This window comes from Orbicella faveolata, unplaced genomic scaffold (assembly GCF_042242905.1).
Source record: "Orbicella faveolata isolate gen_17 unplaced genomic scaffold, um_ofav_v1 contig_1, whole genome shotgun sequence".
Lineage (NCBI taxonomy): Eukaryota > Metazoa > Cnidaria > Anthozoa > Scleractinia > Merulinidae > Orbicella > Orbicella faveolata.
The window spans coordinates 11,925,001-11,952,500 of record NW_028301536.1 but is presented as its reverse complement, the minus strand read 5'-3'; the positions used below and the strand labels follow the sequence as shown (position 1 = coordinate 11,952,500).

The window sequence follows — 27,500 nt, the reverse complement described above, 5'->3', positions numbered from 1 at the left end:
TAGTGAGTACAGGCACTAGCTTTATCAGCTGTTGTCTGAAACGTCAGAACGTACAACAAACGTGATTTGGACCGACGCCACGTACACTATGCAACACGATTATATAAATATACACATATTATTATATATATGAACAAACAGATGAACAATGATTAAATTGTTTCACTTATCCTGAGAGTACTCTATACAAAATAGATTATAATGTGCAGCGTATGCCGTGACAGCATTGCGTGACGAACAAATAACGGCTGTAAGATTGTGCTGCGCCGACACGCTTATCAACAATGGTCAGCAATCGATCAAACGTAATATTTTGGCGAAGCGTAAAGCAAGCAACTATCTACAAATGACTCAGCCGTTTTAGACTTAGATGCAGTGATGTTCAGAAGCGCAGAAAGATGGTGAAAAATTAAATATTCAAGGTACACCAACCTCTATTTGAGCGGCTAGCCCCATTAAGCGGTCACCACCCATTTCCCCGAGGGTAGCCCACTGTATTACATATATAAACAAAAATAATTGCATAGCGCGAAAAGACCTAGGTATGAGTTTAGCGTTACAGTAATACGCAGGGCATGTAGGTAGCGGTGGTCGAGTAAAAGATAACAACAGGGACAATGGTAAACTATTCATTCTTTTCATTTCTTAATTCAATCTCTTCCTACTCAACACGATTGTATGCTCCCAGTGATTCCAAGCCTTACAGAGCCTTACGTATTAGGATAGAAATTGTCCTACCCCTACCCCCTAAAATGGGATGACAGCATTGCGTGACGAACAAGGAACCGCTGCAAGCAAGGATTCAAGCCATCAAACCATGATGATCAAACGTAATAGTTTGGTGTAGTGCAAAGCAAGCAACTATCTACAAATGACTTAGCCGTTTTTGACTTAGATGCAGTGGTGATCATATGTGTCGAAAGAGGGTCATAGATTCATGGTATTCGACCGTTAAATAAGTTGACAGTTGGCGACGTACATCGGACGTTATGTAAACAAAAGCAAACTTCTGCTTTATGTGCGACGAATGGTGAGAGAAACACGTCAAATCGGCTTTGGACCTGCCTTTTACAGCAAATGAGGTTAGAACATTTCGAAATTATCAGCTCTGTGTCTATTTCAACGTAACATAGGTCAAGTCATGTGGCGCATGCTAAAATATACGTCTAAACCGTAAATTGAAATTTGACGACGGATGGTCAAATGTTTGCATTTTTGACGTACTTTGAAAAGCTCTCGCGTCGCTTACAATCATTTGCCCAAAGAAATTTTTACAGGAATCTGTAGACCATCCTTCTGTGATTCAACCACCAGAAGCTTGATCCATTTGAAGGTTTCGCACATGATGAAAATTAATTATATTCACGAAGTACTTTTAAGGGAATGAAATAGATGTCTTCGAAGTTTAATTATTTTGCACCCAAAACGACAACGCAACTTTCCTTAAAATCAACCCAGTACACATTTAAACATTGCACAAAAATATTTGAGTGTTTTAAAGACGGAAGAATGATGTGGTTTTGCATGCGAGGCTCTCAAACTTGCTTAATAAAATGGTGCGTCAAATGACGATTTTAACGGAATTTGGTAATTTGCATATTTCTTTGAAATAAAAGGATATTTTGCCAAAAAAAACTATCCAGTAGTTTTTGTCATGCCCTAGCCTATCTACCATGAAAATATGAGCGAAATCGAATTTTCGACCCTTGCCGAGTTATTTTCCATTTTTATGGACAGGGACTCTTAAGAGGCAAAACATTCTTGAACGTGGCATTTCTGAAGCTATTGTCATGGTTTTTTCAAGAATTATGCTTTCTTTTTATGGCAATATTTCTCAATTTCTTATAAATTTTTGGGCTTCATTTTATTGCAACATTGCTAGGGGGATGGGGATCAATTATACTTGCTTCTATTCATTTTTGTTCTAAAACGTCAAGGATGTAGTTGAAATCGTGGGTTTTAGCGCGGACAAAGGGTAAGTGTCCCAACAACTTATGGCCAGGATTGCAGCTCATTAAAACCACTACTTCCTAACTATGCACAGTTCATAATTATGCCCAGCAGAACAGACGAAACATTTCAAGGAACATTTTGGGCCAACAATATCTTCTGGAAACTTCTTCACTTTCACCACAAATTCAATGCTGTTACTGAAAAGAGTGTGTTTGTAACTCAATGATTACATAAGAAAGGACAGATCGCCGACGACGTAGTTGTTTTTTTAGTGCAAAACTTTATCCAGTAATGCCGTATGGCTGCAGTGGCTCCCATGCCAGGGACCCTGGAATACATGTGGGCAGTTTTGCTTTAAACTGTGATGTGATCACACACCAAAGGAGAGGCTTCAACAAAATACCCTATTATAAAACTTGAAAGTGGCTGGTAGCTATTATTTTTAAGAGTTCTCTTTATAAATCCATCAAAAATTGAACAATGCAGGTTAGAATCTTTCGACAATCACTTCAACTTGGTCAAAACATTAGCTCAGCTAGTCGTTTCCTGATTAAAAGTCCTTTAAATTTCATTACCGTGATCAGATTTTAGTGAACTGGACGTGGCCGATTACCAGGGCCTCTTAGTGCTTACAGAAAATAACATTGAGCAAAAATGTTAAAACTATTTCATATGATTATCATAGTGTTTGAAAAGTTGGGCTTCACTGCATAATTCCTCTTGACAAATCCAACATTCCACATGACATAGCTCAGGTTCTTGAAAGTTAGATGTTGCTGTAGATGTATTACTCTTAATATCACAATTAGAACCCTGTACTTTTACATGATTGCTTGAACTTACAGCTCCCTTGACACACTTTCCAGTTTCCACACTGTTTGCGTTCATAAGGCTTCTTGCCAGTGTGGAATCTGACATGATTCTTCAAAGTTCCTGCTTGGTTGAAACACTTTCCACACTGTTTGCTTTCATAAGGCTTTTCACCTGTGTGGACTTTTACATGATTCTTCAACAAAGTTCCTGCTTGGCTGAAACACTTTCCACACACTGTTCGCATTCACAAGGTTTTTCATCAGTGTGGACTCTTGAATGCATCTTCAAAATTCCTGCTTGGCTGAAACTTTTTCCACTCTTTGCATTCATAAGGCTCCACACCTGTGTGAAGTAATTTATGTCAATCTGAACTCAATCCTTCGATTTTTAGGGCGATCGAGTTAGATTGAAATACCGTTCGATTTGGTTCGATTGACTATGCCGGGAGGTACAAAGTAAACATGGAAAAGTCAGTTCTCTTGTTTCTCAACTTTGCTACTTGCATACAACGCTTCTCTGAGACTGTAATTCATTTCTGTCTGTGCAGTCGGTAACTTACGACTTGCTCCAGATTTCCAACTCTGCATACCTTACTCCATTCCCGGCAAGACGCAAGAGGTGTCCCACCAACCTCGTTCCTAGATAACAACAACCATTTATTTGTACTCACAATTTATAAAAAAATTACAATAAACATTAAATTAGTATAGAGTACTGCCTGCCCAAAATAACCATAAGGGCTAAAAAGAATGGGCAGACATTGGGTCAGCGGGTCTAGGGTCTCTCATCCGGGAGGACGGCAAGATGAGAGACCCTGGAAACGAGATTGATGTTTCACACACTGCACGTGGTGTCATTTCTTGTCCCCCAAGCCGCCTGTCACTCTTGGTCAGGGGGAGATGGGCACGAGGAGCAGGTAGCGTCCGCTCTGAAGTTCTGGATTGGCTAGATTTCTGTTAATTCAACACTGGCCGACTTCCCCAAACATCTTGGTGTCATAAGTTCCAGAACCAATACTGAAGACACTTTTTAGAGTGAACAAACCATTTAAAATTCGGGGCAGAACATTCAGTCTTGACATAATATGACTAATAATAGCCATGTTTAATAGCTTCTTATAGCAGAACAATATACAATAATATATATGATTAGCCAACCTCACTGTTGTACCATAGCAACCAACACCTAAGGGACCGTTCATTTTTTATAAGGTAGGGGGGGCTGGTGGGATTTGGGGGGGGGCATGCGAAAAAAAATGGCTTTCGAGGGGGGGCCATCCCAAAAAAATAAGGGAAAAAGGGGGGGTCACGTGAAATATTTTAGTAAAACTTTAAAATGGCATGATGTTTGAATATCAAAAAAATTGCTATAGAATAAACATAGAAGGCAGGATACAAATTTATTATAAACTTTCCATTTGCTTTAAAAAAACGTTTGGCGACAAAAAGCATTTGTAGCTACTGAAAAGAAGTATTTAACACTGTTATTTTCGAATGCAACTTTCACTGGCAGTCATCTTCATCTTCGCTGTCGTCGAGTTCTTCGTCGCCGCTTGTGCTGCTATGGGAGTCTCCTTCACCAATGCTGCAAGAAGCAGCAATGCTTTCCGTCAGAATGTACTCTTCAGGGTACATGAAGGTGTAAACATAATCTCTGACTTCCTGCTCAAGGTTGGTGGTGATTCTGTTTCTTGCAGCATTGGTGAAATAATTCCCTTCCAAGAGCTGTGCGATTTATCGCCCATCTCTTCTAAATAACGACGTGGCAACATGCTCAACTTCAATACACTCTTCTGGGACGGCCGTTCTAGGAGAGTACACAAGGCATTGTGGAAGATCATTTCCTAGCGGGTTTCCAACACAGATTCCATAAACTCGTTGGACGTTGTTTTCAGTCCGCTTCCTCTTTCTTTCATTTGACTTTCTGCGGTTTTCTTTTTTCCTTCTCCTTTTGTTGATGTGCTGTTTGAGTATGCCCTTGAATATGCTGTTATAATTGCTCTTCTTATTTTCTAGTGCTTCCATGTCCTGCGTGACCTTCGTCAACTTAGCTTCTATAAATTTGATCTGTTTTACATTAAAACTGTGGGCAAATTCTTCGCCCTGCTTTAAAGCAAGCCCATTGGACTGAAAGAGTGTGGAATCGTGGCATTCAACTTTTCCACCATTGCTCTGTGTTCTTTGATGGAGAAGTTCAGTTTTCTTCCATCACTGGGCTTCAACTGGTACCCTGGCATGGAAAACTCGCTCGCCCTTTCTGAACAGCCATCCGCACTTAGAAAGATTGCTTCTTTTGCTTGTAACCTGTCAAACTGCCTGGATCGTTCAGCTGTAAACCTTTTCTTAAACGACTCGTCGCTTTCGCCATTATTGCGCATTTTGGAATGAGCCTCTTTCATGATTATTATGGACGTGCCCCGTTCTACATCGTGCAAGACATAGCAGCACTCAACTAACGTCAAGGAGCTTAAAGCAAAAATACGCACTCAACGTATAGCATCAACCCCATTTTAAAGACGGGGTTTGCAAAAGAGGAGGAAATAAAAAGGAGGAATAAACCTATACATCGAGCAAGAGAAACACAAACTCGATCAGATAGCTGCAAGAAACATAGGAATGTCTCTAGACAAACGTATAGCTTTCTCAAAGTAAAGCTACGGCGTCTCCGAAGGAAATCGTAGGAGAACAAATATGATATCCTTCATAACGATCTACTTACTGTACTTGCAAACAGTTCTAATCACAGCCGGGCCTGGCGTCACAATATAGAATGCAAGTAAGCAACATGTTCACGGTAAATTTCATATTTTGTCCCTCAAAAGCAAATTCATGGAGATTTAAAAGCATATCTTGCAATAGAAATAAGCCTAAACAATGCATAAACACATGGCAAATTACAGAGGTGTCAAACTCAACGAGTCGACATGCAGATAACAGCGGAAACCATGCAGACCTATGACCTGTAAAAATTTGCCATAGCACGATCTAACGGCTCAACTCCACTCAATTCCTCCTTATTACACAACATGAAGTGCCCTTCATGAACACGAGTGAAGCGACAAGAAAGGTCGAGTGACCGAACAGAGAACGGTAAATGTACAAATGTCACGAACCGTAAAAGTCGTGTAGGCTAGTCAACCCCATTTTACCTTGAAAATTAAGAAATTTTAAACCATGGATAAATTTAAACCACAACAAGTATGCTAAAATTTATAAAAAGTAATCCACTATTTGCAAGATTTGAGAACACTCGTAGCTTTTTGTTTTACCTGGACAGGGCAACATTTATACATGCCTATCACTAGAGTAGAGGTAAAAACCTTCCAAATAAAGACATCTGTAAATTAAATGTAACAATGTGTTTCACACAACACATCAACAGATTTCCAGTTTTTTCACAACACTTCGTACTTGGTTCAGTATCACAATGCAAGAGCAAGGAAAGACTCTGTTCCAGGTTACTGTTACTTCCGTAAGATTGAGAAGTTTATGAATGAGCACTATGAGGAGGGGGAGAACTACAGAGAGTTTCTAAAGTTGTCCTGTCAAGAAAAGGTAGGAGAAATTTGTTCTTTTTGTTGTGAATGGACTCGATCACCCATAGAAAGATATCCTAAACCAGTTCCTGACCATTCCTGCCTACCGGAATACCACTACCTCTCCTACCAGAAGACCCCAAACGAAGGGCGTGATCCAGATGACTGGCAGCCAAGGGTCCAAGCGAAGAAAGAGCATGGAGGTAGCAGGCTGGTTTTATCTGACCCAGAGAGCGTTGCTCTATTTGCAGATAAGTTTATTGTCAAATCAAAGTTTGTGGTGGATTATCTTCAGCATCTTGAAGTGCTGGAATTTAAAAGGAAAAGGGGAGCAGAAGAAAAGGCAAAGTTAAGTAGGGACGCAAAAGATAAATCATATGAGGATTATCCTTGGACTGAGTTGTGCGAAGATCTAACCAAGCTTAAAAAGCAACGTGTTCCAGAACAAAACAAGTACTTGAACCACCACGGGCTGAAGCAGCATTTGAAAAGCAGCAAGAGTGAGAAAGTAAAGGCAATTGTAAGACATTCATGCTTGCAGCAGAAGAGTCCTCTCAGAGCTGGCCAACCAACACTGAGAAATGCCAGGACATTGACACAAAATGACAACAGGGTAAGTGCTGACAGCAGTGAAACGGATGAAAGTGACAATGATGAGTATGACAGTGATGCCATTGACCCTAGGGGAGGAGATGACTCAAGTGATGTCATTCTTGCATTCATCAATTCAGATGAGGAAGATACCAATGAGAGGCCAAATGCCACACGCTCAGGGCGAGCCATAACTAGGAGATCCGAAATTGACTTCTCTTTCTTTTGATTTGTTTTTTAAACAACAGCTCTCTGTAGTATAGGGATTGTAAATATTGTCTTCATAGTGAGCACAATAACGTGAAGTAGGGGGATAATAGAGAAATATTAAAAAAGTTGAAATCTAAATATTGTTTGTTCAATTTTTTTTTCGGGGGGGAGGTCATCCCAAAAAATGACCGCTATAAGGGGGGGCCATGTGAAAAAATTGGTAAGCTGAGGGGGGGTCATGCGATTTTTAAATGGTGCTTCCCAAATCCCACCAGCCCCCCCTCCCTCATAAAAAATTAACGGTCCCTAAGCCGACTTGTTGAAGATGGTGTATCAAAACTAACCAAAGAAAAAGAAAAAAGTTCGAAGAAAAAAGGCTACATGTAGATGACTCATGGAAATCTTAAACAAAGTTTCTCTAACTCTGACGAAAAGAAAAGTAAAAAGTACACGTGTTCTCGTGTCTCGAGGCTTGTTCCCGACCACAAGTAACTAGATACGAGGTTTCTGTGTTAATACAATGCTAAAATGTCCTATTTGTTGTGTTCGCATAAAAAAGTCATTGCAGTCTGAAATATCAGCTGCAACGTTCACTTCAGTTAAGCTTTCCAATATTAACTCAAACTATATATAATTGTCTCAAGATTTGAATAGTCGTGATATCGATGTATTCTGACAGCGAACGAAATATGACCGACTCCGACAATGCAATGCTTTTTTGTCAAAAACACGATAGAGCCAGCATTTACCGTAAGGGAGAGCAAAAGTTGCGGTATTGTAACATATGTCCCGCAGCAAACTTGTATCTTACAACGTTAAAAGGAAATTGCATAATTTATAAGCTTTAAGTTCGGAAGATGTTCTTTACATGTAAGGCCAATATCTTCATTAGTAATCGATGAGGTCATCTTTCAAATACAGCACAAGTTGTGCAAATACAGTGAGTAATATTACACACTTAACTGTACACTTTTAATGAAATATTTATGTTTGATTTAAAAATAGCTTCCCAAAACAGTAATCGTTTTCTATTCGGCAATCGACTATTTCAGAGTTCTTGTTTCTGTTTCAAAACGAGGCCCGATACAAAATAGTTTTTTTTTCTTAATACCACACATCAGTCCATTTTTAAGGGAACTAAGCAAATTTCTTTCCACATAGCTAGGCCGTTGCAGCAGCATCTTTTCCTATTAGAAGCAAAAGCTATAAATGTTTTGATCCTTTTGTAAATTCTGCATGTATCTTTTTAATCTAATCTATTATCTACTTTACTTCCACGTGTCTGTAGTGATATAAACATCACTAAAGACACGATTATATGAGTGGTATTCATGGATTTGTCATGCAAAAAAAAAAAATTCGACTCATGAAAACCTTAATAATAGCCCTGCCAAAATAATCATACTACAAGGAATCCGCCGGAAGAACTGTCTGATCCAAGCTCATTGAAACCAGTTTGCAGAGGCTTATGTTAATCGGTTAAGTTACCTGTAATGTTTCTTTCCAAATGATCTATTAAAGTGCGTTCCATTGGAGTGATCTGGATCAGGATCAGTGATCCAAGATCACTCGGAACATGGTACATCAAAGGAACCGATGAATCTGTGACCAGAGTGGATTCATCGGTTCCTTTGATGTACCATGATCTGAGTTATTTTGGACCACTGATCCTGATCCTAATCACCTCGAGGCACCCTTTGTGTTTCCATACACAATGCAGCACGTGAACACCGAGGAAGGGACTGTGAATACTCCTGGGCAGATATGGACTTGGTTTCTAAACCAAACCACGGATGTGCGAAATACAAGTAGGATATTTATTAAGTGCGTTTTCATTTACGTACAGTCTTAAAATATCTTTACTAGTGCTAAAATAACAAAGATTACAGGACGAAACAAAATTCCTGTGTACCAAGGAATGATAAGTATAGAATGATGCCTTAAAAAAACCATGGATGTGCGAAATACTGAGCTAAGAGCGGCATTTGCTGAAGATGTCATCTTGCCTTGACTGAGATAACTGCGATACCTCTGTTTGCGTATCGCTAGTCAAATTGAAAGCCAGTCATAAATAGACCTTCTTAAAATATTATTACAGAACTGGGTATGCAGGTCACGGAGAAAACAGGCAGTGATCATGAGGGGGGCATTGTGCTCACGCATATATGATCAAATTCTTCCAGCTGTTATTAGAACAAACGTATCGACTTCTATCAGGAGACGGAAACTGTAGGCTTAACAACATTGACAGCGGAAACAGGTTATGGCAGCCTACCATGCTGTTTATTTGATACTTTGTCCAGTGAATTCTGAATTAACAATCCTGCTAAGGTTTAATTATGCCCTTATTTTGACTTATCATTTGCACAATTTGCCATTTAATAATTTATGTGCGACTCTAATTTCTCTTTTATATACATTAGAGTACAACACTGACCAACCTTAATCTATGTATAAATATATCTTGGTATATAACCACGCAATTATTTTATATCTCGTAACCCTAGCATTTTTCTTTCTAAGTCTTATCACATTATCATAGCTGGAAAGGCTCTAAAAAAATTAAAAATATTTGACAAGATAAAATGCCGATTTCGTACTGCTTCAAACGAGCAAACTTAAAATTAGCATGTCTTGCTTCGTGATGTGGTACACTATGACCAATATTGTACACAAAAGCTGCAAGGCAACACTGAATTCGTCACGGAAACCGGACGACCTAACAATCGAAAACAAATTTTATGGTTTAGCAACTAATCATTAAATGCTTGAATGAAAACAACCTTAGATTACAGAAAAGAAAGGAGACCTAAAGCACCAAAAGTTCTCTCGGTATCGGTATTTGAAAGAAATGCACGTTTTGTCCAGTGTCAGATTATTGTAACTTCGGGCTCCAAGTCGTGGTCCACTGTTTTTGAATTGTCCAATTTGACTTTTCCGATGTTCACAATTTCCATGGACATGGAATATTCTTGTATCCTTTTCTCTGTGTAGCGATGAATGTTTACTCCAGAGGTCATTAATAGCGCTGCACACTTGAGGTCCTTTCTCTTTAAAGCATAGTGCAGCGCGGGCCATCCTTTGTCGTCCTCCATATTTAAATCCGCACCATGTTTCACCAGCAACTGGACTGCTCTATAATCCCCTTCTTGAGCCATTTGATGCAAAATTGTTTTGCCACCTTTCATGGCAAAGTTGACGTTTGCTCCGAGCCTCAGCAGTAGCTCGGCGCAGTCATGGTTTCCTCTTTCTAGCGCCACACAAAGGGCAGTCCTGCCTTCAAAATCCGTCATCTCGGTCGAAACACCACTGTTCACGAGGAACTTGGTCAAATTAAGGAAGCCATTCTGAACGGCGCGGTGAAGAATTGTCATGCCTTCTTCGTCGAGAATAACCGCTGATGCTTGGAGCGTCTCTTTGTCGAGAAGTTTGTTCAATTCGATGAACTCGAGCTCGTTGTTGTTCTGATCAGGAATGAGCAAAACGGAAGACTTGGCATGTTTTGATAGTGGACGTGTCAAATCTAAACATTTGCGCACATCATTGCCGTATTGACCTTCGTCGTCATCTTCTTCCAAACAGCCGATACCAAAAGCTCCCGAATCCCGGATATTACGGGTTGTAATCCTATTGGCACCTCCAAATAACGCATCAGGTAAAGATGAACCTCGCCGACGATTTGAGTGATCTTTCAAGTTCGACTTCAGTGGTGAAGTGGTATCTGGAAAACGTTCGCCAAAATTTTGTCTCGTCGGAGAGCTAGCTGGCGAACTAAATCTTCGCGGTTTACGAAAAGTTAAGTGTTGAGGTTTTTTGCTGAGCGAGACTTCCTGAATTTCTTGAGCACTGGATTTTTTGCTTTGGCTTTGCTGTGATAGTTTCGAATTCCGTAAAACGCTGTCGTTTGTCGTTGATTGGACATCAGAGAGAGAACCTTCGCCGCTATCACTTGATATGCTCCCATTTCTCTGTTTCTTGGCCGTACTGCTCGACTTAGCGAATCCTCTTTTTCTAAAAGTGTCAGAGAACTTCCTAAACGGCGATGGAACTCGCCCGTTCTTCGGCTGAGTTTGCGTAATAAGAGTTCTATCTCGTAAATCCTTCACACTTGAGGCTTTCAAAAGCCTGCCTTGTAGCGCCGTGTACGAAAGTGGTTGGTTCGCCACGCTGAACACCGGCGGACGCTGATACTCATCCATGAAATCGGGCTTCATGAGGACAAAGTTAGTTTCCTTCCGTCGGGAAACTAAGAAAATCCAATCGATAAGATTTGTCGTCCTCCTTTAAGACGGTATGCAATTTTTAATGGTGTGCGCTGTATCTTGGTCACGAGACAATGTTCTTGAAATCTTGCTCAGAAGATCTTGAAAGCTGAAAAGATCAACACAGAATGGTGAGGCTTTGTTGAAAGGTCTCTAAGGGACTAATTACTGGTAAAGTTTACATCAACAAACGCGTCCATTGCCAAATGTTCAAGGCCATTTGACTACAAAAATCAGTTTTCTTTTTCAGTTTACCTTTCGCAACAGTTGCAGTGCCCTGCTAACAGCTTGTGATCTTTTCCGTTAATTGCCCGAAGTTATACCAACGCCGTGATTAATTGGCACTACAAAGTTTGGCCTCAGGAGTTCAGAACAATCAATCAAGCGAACCGCTTATTAAACACCTACTCTGAACATAATAGCTTGGTTCGCACATATCTGCTATTGCTGAATTCCACGCTACATTCCAATGGCTTAAAATCGACCAGAAAGTTAAAAATATCTAAAAACAAAAAGCTCGAGATGCTTGAAATTAAACGAGACGATCTCAGGAACACTAACTTGACGAGCTGACTTCTAGACGAGGAATCTCTAACACTAGACACCTCTAACTGTGGAAAATAAATAAATAGTCGAGAGCCGGATGCCAGCTCGTTATCTGCACCAGGGCTGTGCTTAGTCTATTATCTAATGCATTGAAATCAATTACTAACCATCAATAAAAAAGTAAACAAAGAATCGAATACGAAAGCAATATCTCACATCTGGAAAAGTCTATATTTGCATGGCGACTCACAATTGATGACGCATGCAAACCTCAACAAGGTGCTAAAAGAATATGAGCCACGTTTCGCACATCTAGGGCAATTTTATGCTTGTTCGGGTGTGTAGTTTTTTTCGGTTTAGCACTGGCAAGGCCATGAAAGACAACCTGGCATCATTGTTTCCAATTAATTAGTTGCAAAGGATTGTGTGGCATTCATTCTGCGAGTTCTAAGTTGTTAAAATTCTAAACACCTCTAATTACTGATATTTGTCATCACGTCATTAAAACGGCTTATCGTTTGTAAATGTTGTATATATTATATTGCCAGCGACATTTAGCCGGATTTGCGATAGAAAGTAATGTTTTTAGAGGATAGACAAACATGCGCTTTGCGTCAACGACAGCTTGGTTTTGCACGAAACTCAGACGAAAGTACATCAAAGAGAACGTCACGTGACAGAAACTTCCCGAACAGAAGTTTACCCTAGAAAAATCAACAGATCGAAGCACGCAAACAGCGCACAAAACAACAACATGGTCTTAAAAGAGTAAATCAAAATTTAAATACGCAAAAAAATCACGCCTATTCTGCAGGTTAAGTCAGAAAAAGAGACCTTGGTAATCAGCAACTGAAGATTGAATTTAATTTCCAGCTGTAACTGAGCCATTAATCATCATTAGCTTGTAATGAACAGTAGTGGCGACAGCGTGGTTTTCCGCTCTAGCCCTATTTGTCCTAAAGCGACTAGTTTATTTAACTTTCAAAAGAATTTAATGAGATTCTACTTTGTACACCTAATTACTCCCGTTACCTCCTCGGCCCTAGAGATATGTGCAACAGCTATATTTTATAATAGTTTTGGGAAAAATTTCTCAATTTTCTTTTCTTCTACGCGATTCATATTTTTAAGTTCGTTAGAATGTTAAACACGCAATAAGAACTTCGGATTATCTCAACTGTTTTGACAACACTGGTGTGTTTGATTTCTTGCTGACTCATACCATAGCTAGATACGATAACTGATATCGATACGACAATTAACCATATTCAGCGATCGCCGCCTTTCAGGACCTTTTGTCCTTTCACGACAATGCAACTGTATCTCTTATCTTCCAACTCTAATTGCACGGCTGAACGAATAACGATAGGGTCTAAAAATATAGTTTAGTTGGAGGCAATAAACAAGATCCCGTAGTATAGCTACGGGTAAACCAATGTTTCTGGCCTTGGGAATTTTCAAACGTTTACTTGACTTGATTACAAAGCACAAGTTAGCCCTTGCATGGTTTACTTGCATGTATTGAACCATTTGCCGCAGACAGAAAAAAACAAAACAAAACAAAACAAAACCAAACCAAACCAAAAAAACATTGATCATTAAAATGCGATACAGAATACCGGATATGCGAAGCGGCGTTTTTGTTCTCCTTACATTCAAACCGCAAAATTCTTACAAGACCGGGAAAGACGGAATTGTAACTTTCGACAAGACCTACTGGACAGCGAAAATATTACTAGAACTAAAGGTCTTACAAGCACGCCATGGCTCTTAGAGGGACTGATCACGAAACAGGCATGCATAAAAGGAAATACACTGGGCAAGATCTCGGTCGTCTTTGAATAAAGACCAAGTGATGGTTGTAGCATCGACGAATACATGATTAATTGGTTTTCTTAATTGAGCCATTAGTGATACCAGAAAGGAAATAGGTAAATAATGATGCCTTTAATGGAAGGTCAAACAGAGTTATAATTACCACTAAATAGTTTGTGGTTTTGGACGACGCCGCCCTGGATACAGTTCATAAAAGACTGAACAGCGATCCAAGTGAGTAAAGACACCCCTTTCGGCTGAGAAAACAAACTTATACTCGGAATTCGAAAAAATAAAGTTGTCAACTATTTATCCTATGATAACTGTTTGCTTTATCAGCCATACAAATGAATAGTTAAAAATCATCATAAACAAATTAATCAGCAAATGACAAGAGAATCTGAAGAAACTAGGCAGAAGTATATGATAATAGTGATACACCAAGAAAAGCAGGCAGGTCGCAACATTCCATTGCGTGACGTGTAGATTATCTTTTTCACAAAAATGTGCCGAATTCCTTTAATAATTCAGGCATTTTTTTTTCTTTTATAATCCAAAGAGGCTTGATATCCAAATGACACTGAACAGCTCTGATATTGGGCTCGTTATGCTTCGATTTTCTGATAACTGCTTTTTATTCACGCGTAACAAAATGCCCAAAAGCGACTTGAGTGACTATTGAGTCTAAAAGAAGTTGCGTCGAACAACTCATTTCCATCGATAGAGGGTTCACAATCCGAAATTGAAACTTAATTTAGACATTTTTCACAATTAAAAGGATAATGAGAAGAAACTAGGCAAACACGCAACATCCTAGGTCACTAATTTACACATTCTTATAACGAATTCATCTTCCAGTGAATATAGTATTTAGTGAAGAATCTACAGACACCCAGTTATTGCTGAGGACTGAAGTTCAAGCTAAGTAAACATTGCGACGTGATGTATAAAGTGCGAAAAAAAAATAAAGAAATCAAAATGGATAGATTAAGCATAATAGTAGAAAAGAATCAATCTCAAAATATTGCTTTTTGTTTTCTAGAACAAACCGATGATTTTAAGTTGAAAGTTGCCTGTGTTATAGTTGTTGCTTATCTTTTAACTTACTTCTATCTTTAGCTCAAGGTGATAGCTGACGCTTATTGTTTATTTCATTAATAAAATAAAAAAACAACAACTGTCGAAAACGAGATAAAATACCACAAGAATAAAAGTTTCTTCTTGTCGTCCACTTTCAATATCGTGGTTGCAAAAGTTCAGACATGGAGCGAAACATAAAACAAGAGAGTATTTGAACAAGCGGAGGGATACAAATATGGCACGAACGAGCATTTTTACACAAAATCATTGATGAATCACCTGGTATCTCGTTTGAATCATCTCTGTTCGTTTAATCTACTAAATCTGTATTTTAATTTCCATATAGTATAGCTAATAGTTAAGTATTTACCCACCAAACAAGTTGTGTTCAAAAACGGGCCTGTCCAGAGGGAAGTTTGGGAGTCAACCTTCAGATCAGTCCGACAGAGTGAGAGCACGTTTGACGTGATTCCGCATAACAAACTTTGTTTTCTTTGCTAGTAGATATAGTTGATATAATAAGCTTATAACATCCTCAAAGCCAATCCTTTAATTGCCTTTTGTTCGTTTTTCTCATGACGATATTGTTACTATCTGCTCCTTTATGCTGAACACTCGAGATTTTATGACGCAAACAAATGAACAAACTTCATGTTTTCCTAACCCTAGTACAAAACATTTCTAGGGAACACTAAACAACCGATTTCGCAACAAGTTTCAACAATAACAATAATACAAATTATACAGCAAGAATCAATTAGTTAGCACAAATCGGAACTGACGAATCCGTTCAAGTTCCGTGATCAACCAACGGCGTGGTGACGTCATTTCCGTGCTATTTTGTGACTTACAATCTGTATACAACACTGTACAATGGGTTCTTGGGCTTCACAACTGAAACAATTACCTCTTTTTGTCTTACGGTGCAGAAACGTGCTTATTTTACTGATATTCCAAGACACGTAATGGACATGACAGATATGACATTACAGATATGGGAAAATATCGAGTCACGTCGCTCTGTCCCAGTCTCCCCTGTTTTTCATAACATGTTTTAATGGAACAGCTCGCCTAGTCAGCAGGGAAAGTATTTTTGATTATTATTATTCTCTCTTTTACTAAATGCAAACTTTTTTCTACCCGCTCCTCAGCGATCCATGCATCCCATCAGAAGTTCTGATGTCATGTCAATCGAGTTCGAGTTTGCTCACTGGGTTAATTGCTAAATAATGGATGTGCTCCTAAGAGGTATCTCTTCATAACTGAGCCTAGTGAGTTGAACTGAAGAAAAAATGTAAGTGTGTTATTTGTGACACTCGCCACGGTTGCCATGTTCGCAGTAATCCGCGCAGTAAGGAAGATTGAATTTTGGCCTAAATTTGTAATTGCTTCATATATCAACATCGAACTTCGTCTCACAAGATGGACCATTGCAAACCAGGCAGGTGATGAGAATACCGAGCCGAATCATCCACTAAACTGGAATATTCTGTTAACTGAGGCAACGAAGCAAAACATATAAACAGAACATGAAATCAATATCACTTATCTCGAAAATTTATGCATGCCGTGCCACCACTGCATTAATGATCCAAGTTTTATTCATAAACTACTTCACGAGGTTCTAAAGATGCAGCTGATGCAGAACACTTTATTCGAATCTACGACAATTTTATGCTTCTTGAGCTGGCTTGGTGAAACCACTTCTAAAACTGCAGGAGGCTTACTTGGTTCCAGTTTACTAGCCACAAAGGATGGTATTTTTCAATATTGAAACAGGTTATCGCTTTGTGTTCTTGATATTGGCCAGCGAGATCGCGTTTGTGACTTATACAGGCTGCGTATTTCTTGAAAAGGCTTCAAAATGCAATCAACGACAAAAATGAATGGTGTATTCGCGAAACTTTATCAAGAAGTACATCACAGAAAGTGAAAGTTTCTAACACAAGTCAAATTCCCACAACCCTCTGAAACCACAAAACTGGCTAAACTCAGACATAGCTGTCAAGGCACTGTCTGAAAAGAGATTTAAACAATGGTTTTTCTTCGACTGTGAAGCCACAAGACCATTAATCATCGTTAGAAAGTCAAACGTGGTCGGTCGTGGTGAAACCGAATGCTTTCCTTTCTCCTCCTTTTCGGGTGCGTTTTCACTTAGGATGACGATACAATTTATTGTCATAGTGGATTCTCGTAGCCATGTACTTCTTCCGTGTGACAAAAGTATGAGAAGCACGATCCCAATGCAAGAGTACGTTATGGACTACAACATTCATACAAATCAAGTAAAAGAAACGATGCCTTGATGGGCAAACCAGTTAACTGAAGATTCGTACTACGATCTCTTGTATTAATAATGCTACTGACTTTTAGTTTGTCTGTTCGCCTCCAACATTTTTTGAAACTATTTCTTTGTGTGTCGGTTTGTTTAGCAGCTTTTGAATCAAAGTTTAAAAATCTTTCTACATAAACAGTCATATCGGCGACTACTTAGGATTGCTGTACGTGATTTTTAAACTTTTCTTTTGAAAAACATGTAAAATGACTCAGGTGTTTGGTCATAACGACACTGAACAGTGATATTGGTCAGCCGTATTCAAATGTTGTGATGTTTTCTTTTGATAATCAGTGACTATCCTGTTAATATCTTTTCAGAGTTTGCGTGTGGCAAAATACTGAACTAACCGCATGAAATAGCAATATACCTAAGTCACCATAATTGCTGTGTCACCCTTTGTTGAATGAACACTGATCCAAAAATGCAAGAGATACATTCACCCAAGGCATTTCGCAATCGCGAATTTGAACTTAAATCGGAAGTTTTTTTTTCCACTTGAAACAACAATAAGACAGAAATAAAGGAAACACGTAACATCCTGTGACCATTTCTAATCTCACCAGAAACCCAACCACTGTCTATTGTATAAAGAATAGAGTCCTCGTATTGAAATTTAGGGCATTTTTCACGCAGCGGTACTCATGCGAGTGCCCTGAATTGTTTTGTAAACAAAAAAGTATTGAATACGCAAGAGAAAGAATCTTAGAAATAAAAAAGAATAAAGAACAAAATCAAACATGTCACGTAGTCAAATTTATCGTAGACTTAAAACCATTCATTCTAGTTTTTTTTGCCGACAAACAGAAGATTGTTGGTCGGAAATGACAATTTGTTTAATTAGATTCCTTAAAGTTTAGACTTGTAATGCCCTTGTTTGGAGTAATTTTGTTCGACTATTTTCTTGGCTTGTTCTTTTAACACTCGTTTCATGATCTAATCAGGGTCGAGGCCTTTCAACGAAAAAAAGATTGAAAGATGAAACGTTTTTCGTAATTCAGTTCTCGGCTGGATATTCTAAATTTTCCACGTCTGCTTGAACCATCTAGAATGCTCAACTGCAATTACTCTTTTATCAGATTACAGGTCAATTTTTTGCTAGATTTCCCAAATTAATAGCCACCATCGACAGTCAAAAGAGTTCTTTACCCACCTAACATTTCAGTCACAGTGTTAACCCTCCAGAAGTTGTATGAAGTAGTTGATGAACTTTCAGATAGCGCGTGTTTAGCGGCCGGTAGTGCTAATTCCACTAAATCCTCTAATCAAACAGAAGTATTGTTTGGAATTAACCAATGTATTAAACTCAAGAAAGCTTTCAAAGCCACTTGAAAATTGTCTTTTGTACCTCTTACTCGCGACGATATTGTTGTCACAGTTTGCCTTTTTCCAGTGAACACTTGAGTTTTTTGGGACGCAAACCGCAATTTGGCTTTGTTTTAATGCATATTGTCCCGATTTTACCTAATTGAAATAATGAATGAATACTAAGAGTTATTATCTCGCAAAGGATTTGAACAATAATGGTAAAAATAGAAACCGTGATTCACTACTGAGGAACAATCAATTTGCACTCAAACCGGACCTACCGTTGTAAGGCTTTGTTAACTTGGCAGTGACGTCACTGTTTGAACAAATATGTTTTGTTGCTGTAACGGTTCAAAAAGTGTTTGATATACTAATATTTCTAGCATTTTAAAATAATTAAGTACATTTCAAGTTTTAAAAGTATTGCAGCGGATCTATATAAGAGTATATTTTAAGAGTGTTGCACAATATTCACAGACACCTAGTCAGCCGAATGAGGCGACTTAAACTGTCCTAGTTACTATTGCACGTTTTGTATCGAAATAAAAACTCGTCTTGGTATGTTAGATTATATCACAAACTAACTGCCCCGAAGCTCGTGAGAAACTTGTTTCCATTCCTGATATTCCAAGAATTTAAGAACAAAAACAGTTCAGAGTAATTTTAAGAATAGGTACAATTCATTATAAAATTGTCTCACGTAGACACATCTAATTTTAGTTTCACTGGAATTTCGTTCAGCCGGTGGCGAAGTAGGTAAAGACAGAATTCTTATCCCAAATTGAAAACTACCTTTATTGTTGAGTGTACTTCAATCAAAAATCTCGCTGGCCTTAAAATTTTGGTCGGAAATAGGACAGAAGTGCAGCGAGGGACCTATCTAGGTGAAAGGTGTATAAACGCTTATAAAGACAATAATTGTGTAATTACAATTGCCCTGATGCATGGTTGATTTGGTCTGCCAACAGGGACATAAATTAAAACTTAGAAGCACTGATTTTACAAATATTTGCTTTTGTCAATCAGGAAGACTGAAAAAACTTTAAAATTAAACTTGTCTAGATAATACTCCTTCCCAATTGTTTGGATCAAAAGAAGGCAATTTATCAATTTAAAATTCAGTGAACTAAAATATTCATGTAAAGTTTTACTTAAATAGCCGTTCTCATCTAGGAAGAATTGAAATTTGTCTAAGACCTATAATGCGGAAAATAAATATAAAGGCTCAGGCGACCATAACCTTAACAGCGTCTAGAAAATTCGCAACAAGGGCTGATTTTCTTTGTCTCAGCTGAGATGTACTAATATGTCTCGATAAATGCTATAGGACACCACTGTTAAAGACGAGATTATGGCCAATTGTTTCAAAGGTCAAATGAACCAAAATTTAGAAATCTTTTCTTCAGCCATTTTATAGCGACGAAATGTTAAAAAAAAATTAAAGAAAGTTGTGCGGAAATTTCCATTTTGAGCGGTGAAAAGGAGTCAAAAAGTTAAAAGTGCGAAGACAGCCGGTGGTTTCCCGAAAACGTTTCGAAAATGATCGCGCAAAAACGGAAGGAATATGGAACTGAAACCCTGCTTTGTGAAGTCATTATTGTCATGAACATTGTTTCGTTTCTGTGTCAGTGAGTCTTTCGTTAGGAAGGTTATGGATCTAAATACAAACCTTATTTTACTTGGGAAATGGCCGAGGTGTTCCAGCGCCCACTGTTGGGCGGGCGTTATCATTATTCATTTGTTTTTTGTCGTTTTTTGTCCAATTACCGGCTTGCATCGTTCCATAATTAAAAAGTCGTCGGTACCGCGTCTTTCTTGAGTACAAGTTGATGAAGTTGAAAGAAGGTCCCAACAAACTCCTTAACACAAGAGTTTGTTCGAAGTTGTCTTCGGTAAAGTGTTCTGCACAAACGCGCGAATGCTTCGAGGGCGTAAAGCATTCTCTTTTCATCTTCATAAGCTATTCTTTTTTAAGTTTTGGGTCCTGGGTTTACTCGAAAGTGCTTACTTTGGATTTTGAGTGGTGTGCTATGAAGTTCACTGTGAACTTGAAACCAAAACAGTTTCAAATTTCCCGCATTTCTTGAGCTCACCAACAGTGACGTCACAAGTTTTATTTCCGAGTATTATCCTACAATTTTCCCGACCGCTCTACGATTATGAAGGATAAAAGACAGTGATTTTAACATTCCATTATATCCGCAGTACTTCGTCCAATTTGTTTGAAACTTCAGAATATGTTTATTTTATACTTAATGATCACATTGGACTCAAAAATTCTAAATTTTGGTTCATTTGACCTTTAATGCGCGGAGTCAATTTGCTAACAAAATCATCTTAAGGCGGGGGTTAATCAACTGTCTGGTGGTGTTCCAAACCCCTTTTTATCCTTTTAATCCCTCTTTAAACTTCCTAAAATTTCACTTAAATTCATGTGTACCCCCGCCTTAAAAACCAACAGAAAAAGGAAAACAAACTTTCTCTGTTGATTTATGTGTATGTACCGTCCAGCAGAGAATTAGTGTATCGTGATTTTAGCTAGAGAAAAGATAACTCAGTCTTAGATAACGCGGCCTAGTATCCTGTTTTCAAAATAATATATAAGCATTTGGATGATTTTGAAATATTTTAAACTATTTCAACAAAAAAGGTATAATTAGCTGGCTGCTAAAAACTGTTTTTCACCTGGTTTCTCGAGGTATTCAGTTATCAATTTTCGGCGTTGAAGTTTTTCCTCGTGAATGACTCATCTTGGGGGGTAACTCTGCTGATGATTAGTTGTTCAACTATCACATTTATTCCAACTTTACAACACTTTTGAAAGATTTTGTTCTTCTTGTCCACTTAAAAAGATAATTATCTTCCCAACCCCGGCGGGAGTCTGGATGTTTATAAATTTATTTTTCTACTTGACCAGAAGCTCAAGCCACAACAATTACACTGACTCAGGGACCAAGTGGTACTGCATATTAATGTCACACTTGTAACGTCATGCCTGGCTTGGAATCACGAAGTTATTCCTAGACATTCAGCTTAAGGCAAAATACGCTGTTTACTAGACAGCATTCCAATTATGAGAAATGCGAGCTGAGATTTGAGTTGCAAGATCTTCAAGTTTCGTCGCTACTTAGGAGTCACTTAGTCACAAGGAACTTTCACGTTCACGGCCCAATTATATACTTCCCGGGTGAATCAAATTAAGTGACTTAATTCAGTTAAGTTATTAATCAGAGCTAGTTAAACTTTAAGAGTTTTCAGTTGAAATATAGAGATTTAGGCTGTTAAATGTTAACGAACGTGACAAGTAAGGCCCCTTCGTTCTTGGGAGGGGGCTGAAGGAAATTATATTACCTGCACAGACCCTGATCAGTAGCACGAACAAGACCGACTAATGTGGTATTCGTGAGAATATATCTTTAATTAATATACGATCAAAGGCTTCCATAGTAACAAAACCACAGTGACGTGCATTACTGACATCAATTCAGTAAACAATTTCATGCGCATTCTTGTAGGAGAAATGCGACAATAAAATGTGCTTTAAGAATTTCGCTCTAGCCCACTGTCTCTATGCTACCAATAATTTCACACAAGGAAAGCTACTGACTAAAGGTCCGGCTCGATACGACTGTGATTACGTATTAAAGCCTTGCTACAATAGCTGTTATCTTCTGCTACTTTTTCTCCTTTGGGGGAAGCTTGGGTTTCACTTAATAAGCATACTATTGCCATATGAAAACTGTTATAAACCTTACACATGTGGTGTGTCATTTAAGTGAAATCAGAATCTAAGGCAAACCTACTGTATGTTTTCACGTTAATGCAAACTGACTTGCTATATTTAAAGTTTCATTGCACTGAGGTATTAGCATTCATCAGGCCTCGAAACTGGTCAGAATAGTCGTTAATTTCAATAAAAAGGACTTCGAGATTTCTCGGTACTCGACTGCAGATTGACTTAGAAGTGCACAGGTATACAACATGACCGGATAAAAACCACGCAAATCAACTAATACATGAGTTCTTTCAGTGCGTAAGTGACAAAGGAACTGAAATAGCTTCAGGTGACATTCTCGTAAGCCTTTTAGTTTCCAACACTAATCAACGTCTAATTACCCGTTACTAAATCGGTACATTGGTACAAAACTTCTCCCGTGTACTGTTGTAAATATTTGGTTGGTTATAAATACACTCAGACTAGTAAAGTACTTGTTTTCTCCAAACCGGTCTCGTTCAACCCATTGTCAATATTAGCCCTTATGCGTGATGGCATCAGACTAGCTAAAATCACCACCAAACCTCGGTTTGCAGCAATGAAGAAAAGAATGCCCACATGAAAACAACACTAGGACAACGAAGGTTTGAGAAAGTGTCGCGTACACAAGGCTTGGTGGTGAATTTTGAGCATGTTATGTAATCGCGATAAGACCTATTGCTCGCCTGCCGCAAAACCCTTGCAATAATATACTCTTAGAAGTTTGTTTTCAGGTCGAGCCAAAGACGCGTTAAATGTATAATAAAAGGGCCGTGGATTTGTTTGCTACCCTCTCGAAAAACAGACGCTATATGATCATGTTACGATAGGATTATTTCCTGGCCTTCTACTGATGGTTGTCGCACTGATACTCAAACCGTACCGTATGTATAATTTAGTAATTATAACTGATACCAGCTGATACTGGTTGGGTGACTGAATAAACAGGATTCCAATATCGGTAATAAACGAAATTAAGTGACGCAGTAAACTACCCAGCTATTAAAAAGATGAGTGACTGAGAATTTTCATTTAAAGGAGTCCGAACCCTTGCGAGGTTATATGCACATTTGCGCCAATAACTTGCAAGGGGTTTTTTGATATCATAAGCTAACCTAGATCTAAATTCTTTCAGTTACCATTGTTTGGTCAGTTGCTAAATGCAAATACCATAAATATACTTGCTTAAAATGATTAAGGGTTCTAAATTTAAAGCTATTATTTACAATCGTCTTCCTAATTTTTTTTGTTTAGCAACAAATATTGATCGTGAGCAACGCAAATATCTTTTAGTCGTGCAATGCCAAGGCAATATAAAATAAGAGGTAGTCTTGTTACTCACCAGAACGCGGTTTTGTGCGTTAAGTAACTTGTTTTTCTTGTAAAGGTGAAGAGCACGTAAATTGTAGCCTACTCACTCGATTCAAAGACTTACTGATGAAGGATTCATCCGCCTAAATATATCTTTGTTTTTCTCTACACCCCCTCGATCACTGTAAACTAATTAACAGAACACCAATGAGGCTGAAAGCATCCTTGGTTCCTTTGTTTGCAATGAGATTGAGGTTCAACGTAAATATCACGTCCAAGTTGTTTTGCGGTCAGGAGACACATGCGATATATAATTTCAATCGTGTTCTGTTAATAATTTTGCCCTAATATGCAAGTACACAAATATTTATCAAGATTACCCTGGTATAATTAAACGCCGCTGGGCCTAAAGCTATTATAGTTCATTATAGGTTCCCAAAAAGCAAAGCAAGTTTTCATAAATTTTCTGTTAATGAAAGTAAAACACGACCTGTTTTTTTTTATTTATTTATTTCTGTCACTACCTTAACTTTAAATTTCGAAGATTATTCGTTTATATTATCGTTAAAAATAACTTATCTGTCACTTCAGTAAAGGCAAGTCATTGATATCGCGGAAAAATGTAAAAACTTTTGTTATGGAGAAAAGAGCAATTAAAACAAGCATCGTTTTGGAACAAATGCAACTGACGTGCACTTACCAACATGTTATATTTAGGGTTGTTCTGTTTTAATAATATCCAGCAGAGCTGCCTTCTGTGGTTTACTGTCTGATCTAGTGTCAAAAACTTACCAGTCGCCCTATAACTCCCAAAGTGCTTAAATGGGAGAATTGAAGAGATTAGCTTTTTCATTCCCATTAACTTCATGCCTGACTTCGTTTCGACTGATATATTTAGAAGAACTAGATATGGATCATTGTTTGCAGATAAAAAGGTTAAAGATTAACAGCAATTAGCTACGTAGTTTTCCGACATGTCCAAATATGGTTCGGTCTCCTCACAACACTTCCGAGACGAGCGTGCGACCAATTTCTTCTGAGCTAATTATGGTTACTCTTTTTGCTACTAGACAGACGCATTCCTTTATTCCAAACGAATCCTAACTGACATAACCTGTTTTAGAAAGCCTATATTCCCATACGAGAGGTCTTTTGTCCTTCCAGTTTTTGTCAGTGGCTGCTCGGCATTGCTGTTCATTGAGATTTTTCTCCCCAGGTATTTAATTGCCAAATTCATATGTTTCCACCTGGCCTTGCTCTTTTCTATCCTTTAATTTATTTACCGCACAAATCCTCCAGTGCTTGACACCGAGTGGTGTTGCTATGCAACAAGACTCACAAACAAAGCGCTTGTCGAAATGTTACGCTTCACAATTTTCTGATGACAGCTGACAACGCGGGAAAGTTCTTATACCGATCCTATGTCTTTGTGTTTAAATTAGCTCCTTATCACGTTGCCTGGTTCGCAGGTCCTTGTTCTTCTGCACTATCTGAAGGCTCAGAACGAAGCAGTTATAACCAGGCCGCTGACAATTGAAAGGGGGGAGGGAGGGTAGGAGGGGGGGCTCGAATGAACGACGCATTTTAGAGTAGAAAATTAATAAACGCCGCCCTTGAATGAACGCCGTATCATGATGCGGCGTTCATTCCAATAAGGAATTCAAAAAGCAAATGCGGTAACAATCAAGTTTGAGGAAGCCTAAAAATTTTATTTTCCGTCATTGTAAGAATTCGAAGCTCGAAGGAATACAATCAAAACACGAGAACAATTTACGGTAGTTCAGCTTAAACAAGCTTTGAACTACTGCTGACTGAATTACCCTGGAAGCCAGTGTAGTTCAGTCACAATTAGTGTGATGTGATCGTATCAGTTTTCCCTCCAGTATCAATTAATTAATAAACCGGGGGGTTTTGGGCGACTGGTACATTAACCCATAATTCTTAGAGCATGAAACTTTAACAACGTTCATAAAAACGTACAGAAAAAGTTCTACAATCTTTAAACCTAGCATACTCAATGTCATTAGCACAGGGACAAATATTGCAAAAATATGGCTTTCCTTGTACTTTGTGGGCTGTGTAAGGCTCGCATGCCGATTGTGATAAAATGTACAGCTGCCATTTTTTTTCCTAACGAGGACTGACACTTTGTTGTTAAGTAATAATATATTCGGGTCCCACGTAAGAAAGTTACAAATTGATTCAGGTTTCTTACGGTTAACTTTCTTCAGTTATGTGCATTTCCAATGACAGTTTTCAAACACAAGCTCAGTTTAATCGTGGTGATAATGATAATAATTAAAATTTACATCGTGACGCAGTCTTTATAAAATATTCAACTGTGCCTTACATAAGGTATTAAAATTAATGCATCATGAACGTTACTTAACTTACCTGGTGAAATCCGTTTCATAAGCAGTTGCCGGCGAGAAATAACACTGTATAACATGTTACTTCTTTACTCAGATCTTGCTTATCTCCCGTTCGCTGCATTCCACTGAACACATTTGGGCATCGACAGGGTAGAAGCTCTTATTCAGCTCTTTTGCAAAGAATTTGCATCAAACATGCCACATGCCGTTTTCTCAAATTGTTTGACTAAATAAAATGTATGCTGCCTGGAGAGCATTTTCTACCCCCAAACTAGAGGACTGAGAGAAACGATCGATGACTCCATTTGCCCATTGTCTAAGGTGGCAAGGTAATTAATAGGCCTCACACAGATTAATAGTTTAGAAAGTTTAAGGCTCTTCGTATTGCAAGTAGAGTAAGGACTAAAACCAGCATGCCGAAATGCTTAGATATCCTGAGAAATACAAACTCTCCTTTGGCTTGGGTTTCCCGGACTTTAGAGGAAACTGTGGTTAAAATAGTCTCATGCAGTGATTTTGTTACTTGCGAAACAAAAAGATAACAAAGCAGAAACAGTTTCTGCCGTTAGAATCATTTTAGTTTCAACTGTTTTAATTTTCTCAGGCATCATGCTCTTCTCACTAAATGAGATTTGAATAAAAAAGTTATTTCTCAAGTATAAACAATACCACATACTGTTAAGAATCCAGTTTGTAATAAATCTAGTCAGTAGTTTGGTTTCAATCTTTGCGTTCCTACACCATCGAATAAATGCCGTGACCAAAACAATCTTTCAAGACAATTTCCGGTCAAGAACGCTGTAAGCACGGCTGCAACTGTAGCTTGTAGGAAACTCAAACCTGTGCACTTTTACTCGGGTATGATGTATTTAATTTATCCTCATTCTAAAGTATAAGTAAACTAATTTATTATGCACTGTACTGTTTATACGAACCTACGAGCATTGGATCAGAAATGAAAACTGAAGAGAAAAAGACCGTCTCACCTGACTTGAAGACTTGTTCAAGTTTTTAACTTTTCCTTTCATTTTAAACATTTTCTCCTAGCTACATGATGTCAATTCGGCTGTTTCTGAATCATAAACAATGCCAGCTGCCGTCCGAGCAAGCTGAGCCAGGGGTGGGAAGGTCGTACTTTATTGCCGCACAAATTGATTGAAGTCTCTACAAGCCTAATTTGTGAAATTGTGCTCTAGTAGCGAGCTTTGATCGGTCACTTTATGGATTTTAGTTAGCAGTTGATTCATCCTGAAATCCTGATGGATCCTTATAAGATTTTTCACCAAAAGGAATGACCACCGACACGTACGTACAATAAACAATAATAAACGCTCTTTGGTCAATACGTGTTCATTATTTGTAGCACCTCAGCAAACCGAAGACTCTTTCAACAAACTTAAATATCACAACACAAAGTATTTGACTTAGGTTGGATAAAACGAATGGCTGAGCCAAGAAGCAAGGTATGCAACTTAACAGAGTAGAAAACGTACAAAGCCATGCTGAGCATTGAATAGAGTAGCCATAGGACATATTGTCTGCTGATGGATCATTGGAACCTAGTTTACGTCTGCAGGCGGAGTACATGGCTCTAATTGTGACATATACGAGGTAG

At 38.4% G+C, this 27,500-nt stretch overlaps 1 protein-coding gene and 1 long non-coding RNA gene across 5 annotated transcripts; both read right to left on the bottom strand.

The window, feature by feature from the left end:
* Nucleotides 1-2,089: 2,089 nt before the first annotated feature.
* On the bottom strand, nucleotides 2,090-8,856 carry LOC149118103 (uncharacterized). The gene is made up of 2 exons (XR_016207137.1): nucleotides 8,591-8,856; nucleotides 2,090-3,404 (listed from the first exon to the last, which is right to left on the bottom strand). It is a non-coding gene; the product is annotated as an uncharacterized LOC149118103 (long non-coding RNA).
* Nucleotides 8,857-9,363: 507 nt separating this feature from the next.
* LOC110046839 (uncharacterized) lies at nucleotides 9,364-23,850 on the bottom strand. 4 transcript variants are annotated; one of them, XM_020752557.2, is made up of 2 exons: nucleotides 23,545-23,850; nucleotides 9,364-11,473 (listed from the first exon to the last, which is right to left on the bottom strand). In XM_020752557.2, the coding sequence occupies exon 2, from the start codon at nucleotides 11,314-11,316 to the stop codon at nucleotides 9,973-9,975; it is 1,344 nt and encodes a 447-aa protein (XP_020608216.2). In that variant the 5' UTR covers nucleotides 11,317-11,473; nucleotides 23,545-23,850; the 3' UTR covers nucleotides 9,364-9,972. The 4 variants fall into 4 exon arrangements, with proteins under 4 accessions (XP_020608216.2, XP_089145464.1, XP_020608215.2 ...); XM_089289338.1 differs by lacking the exon at nucleotides 23,545-23,850 and adding an exon at nucleotides 18,294-18,425; XM_020752556.2 differs by lacking the exon at nucleotides 23,545-23,850 and adding an exon at nucleotides 15,180-15,598.
* Between the last annotated feature and the right edge of the window lie 3,650 nt (nucleotides 23,851-27,500).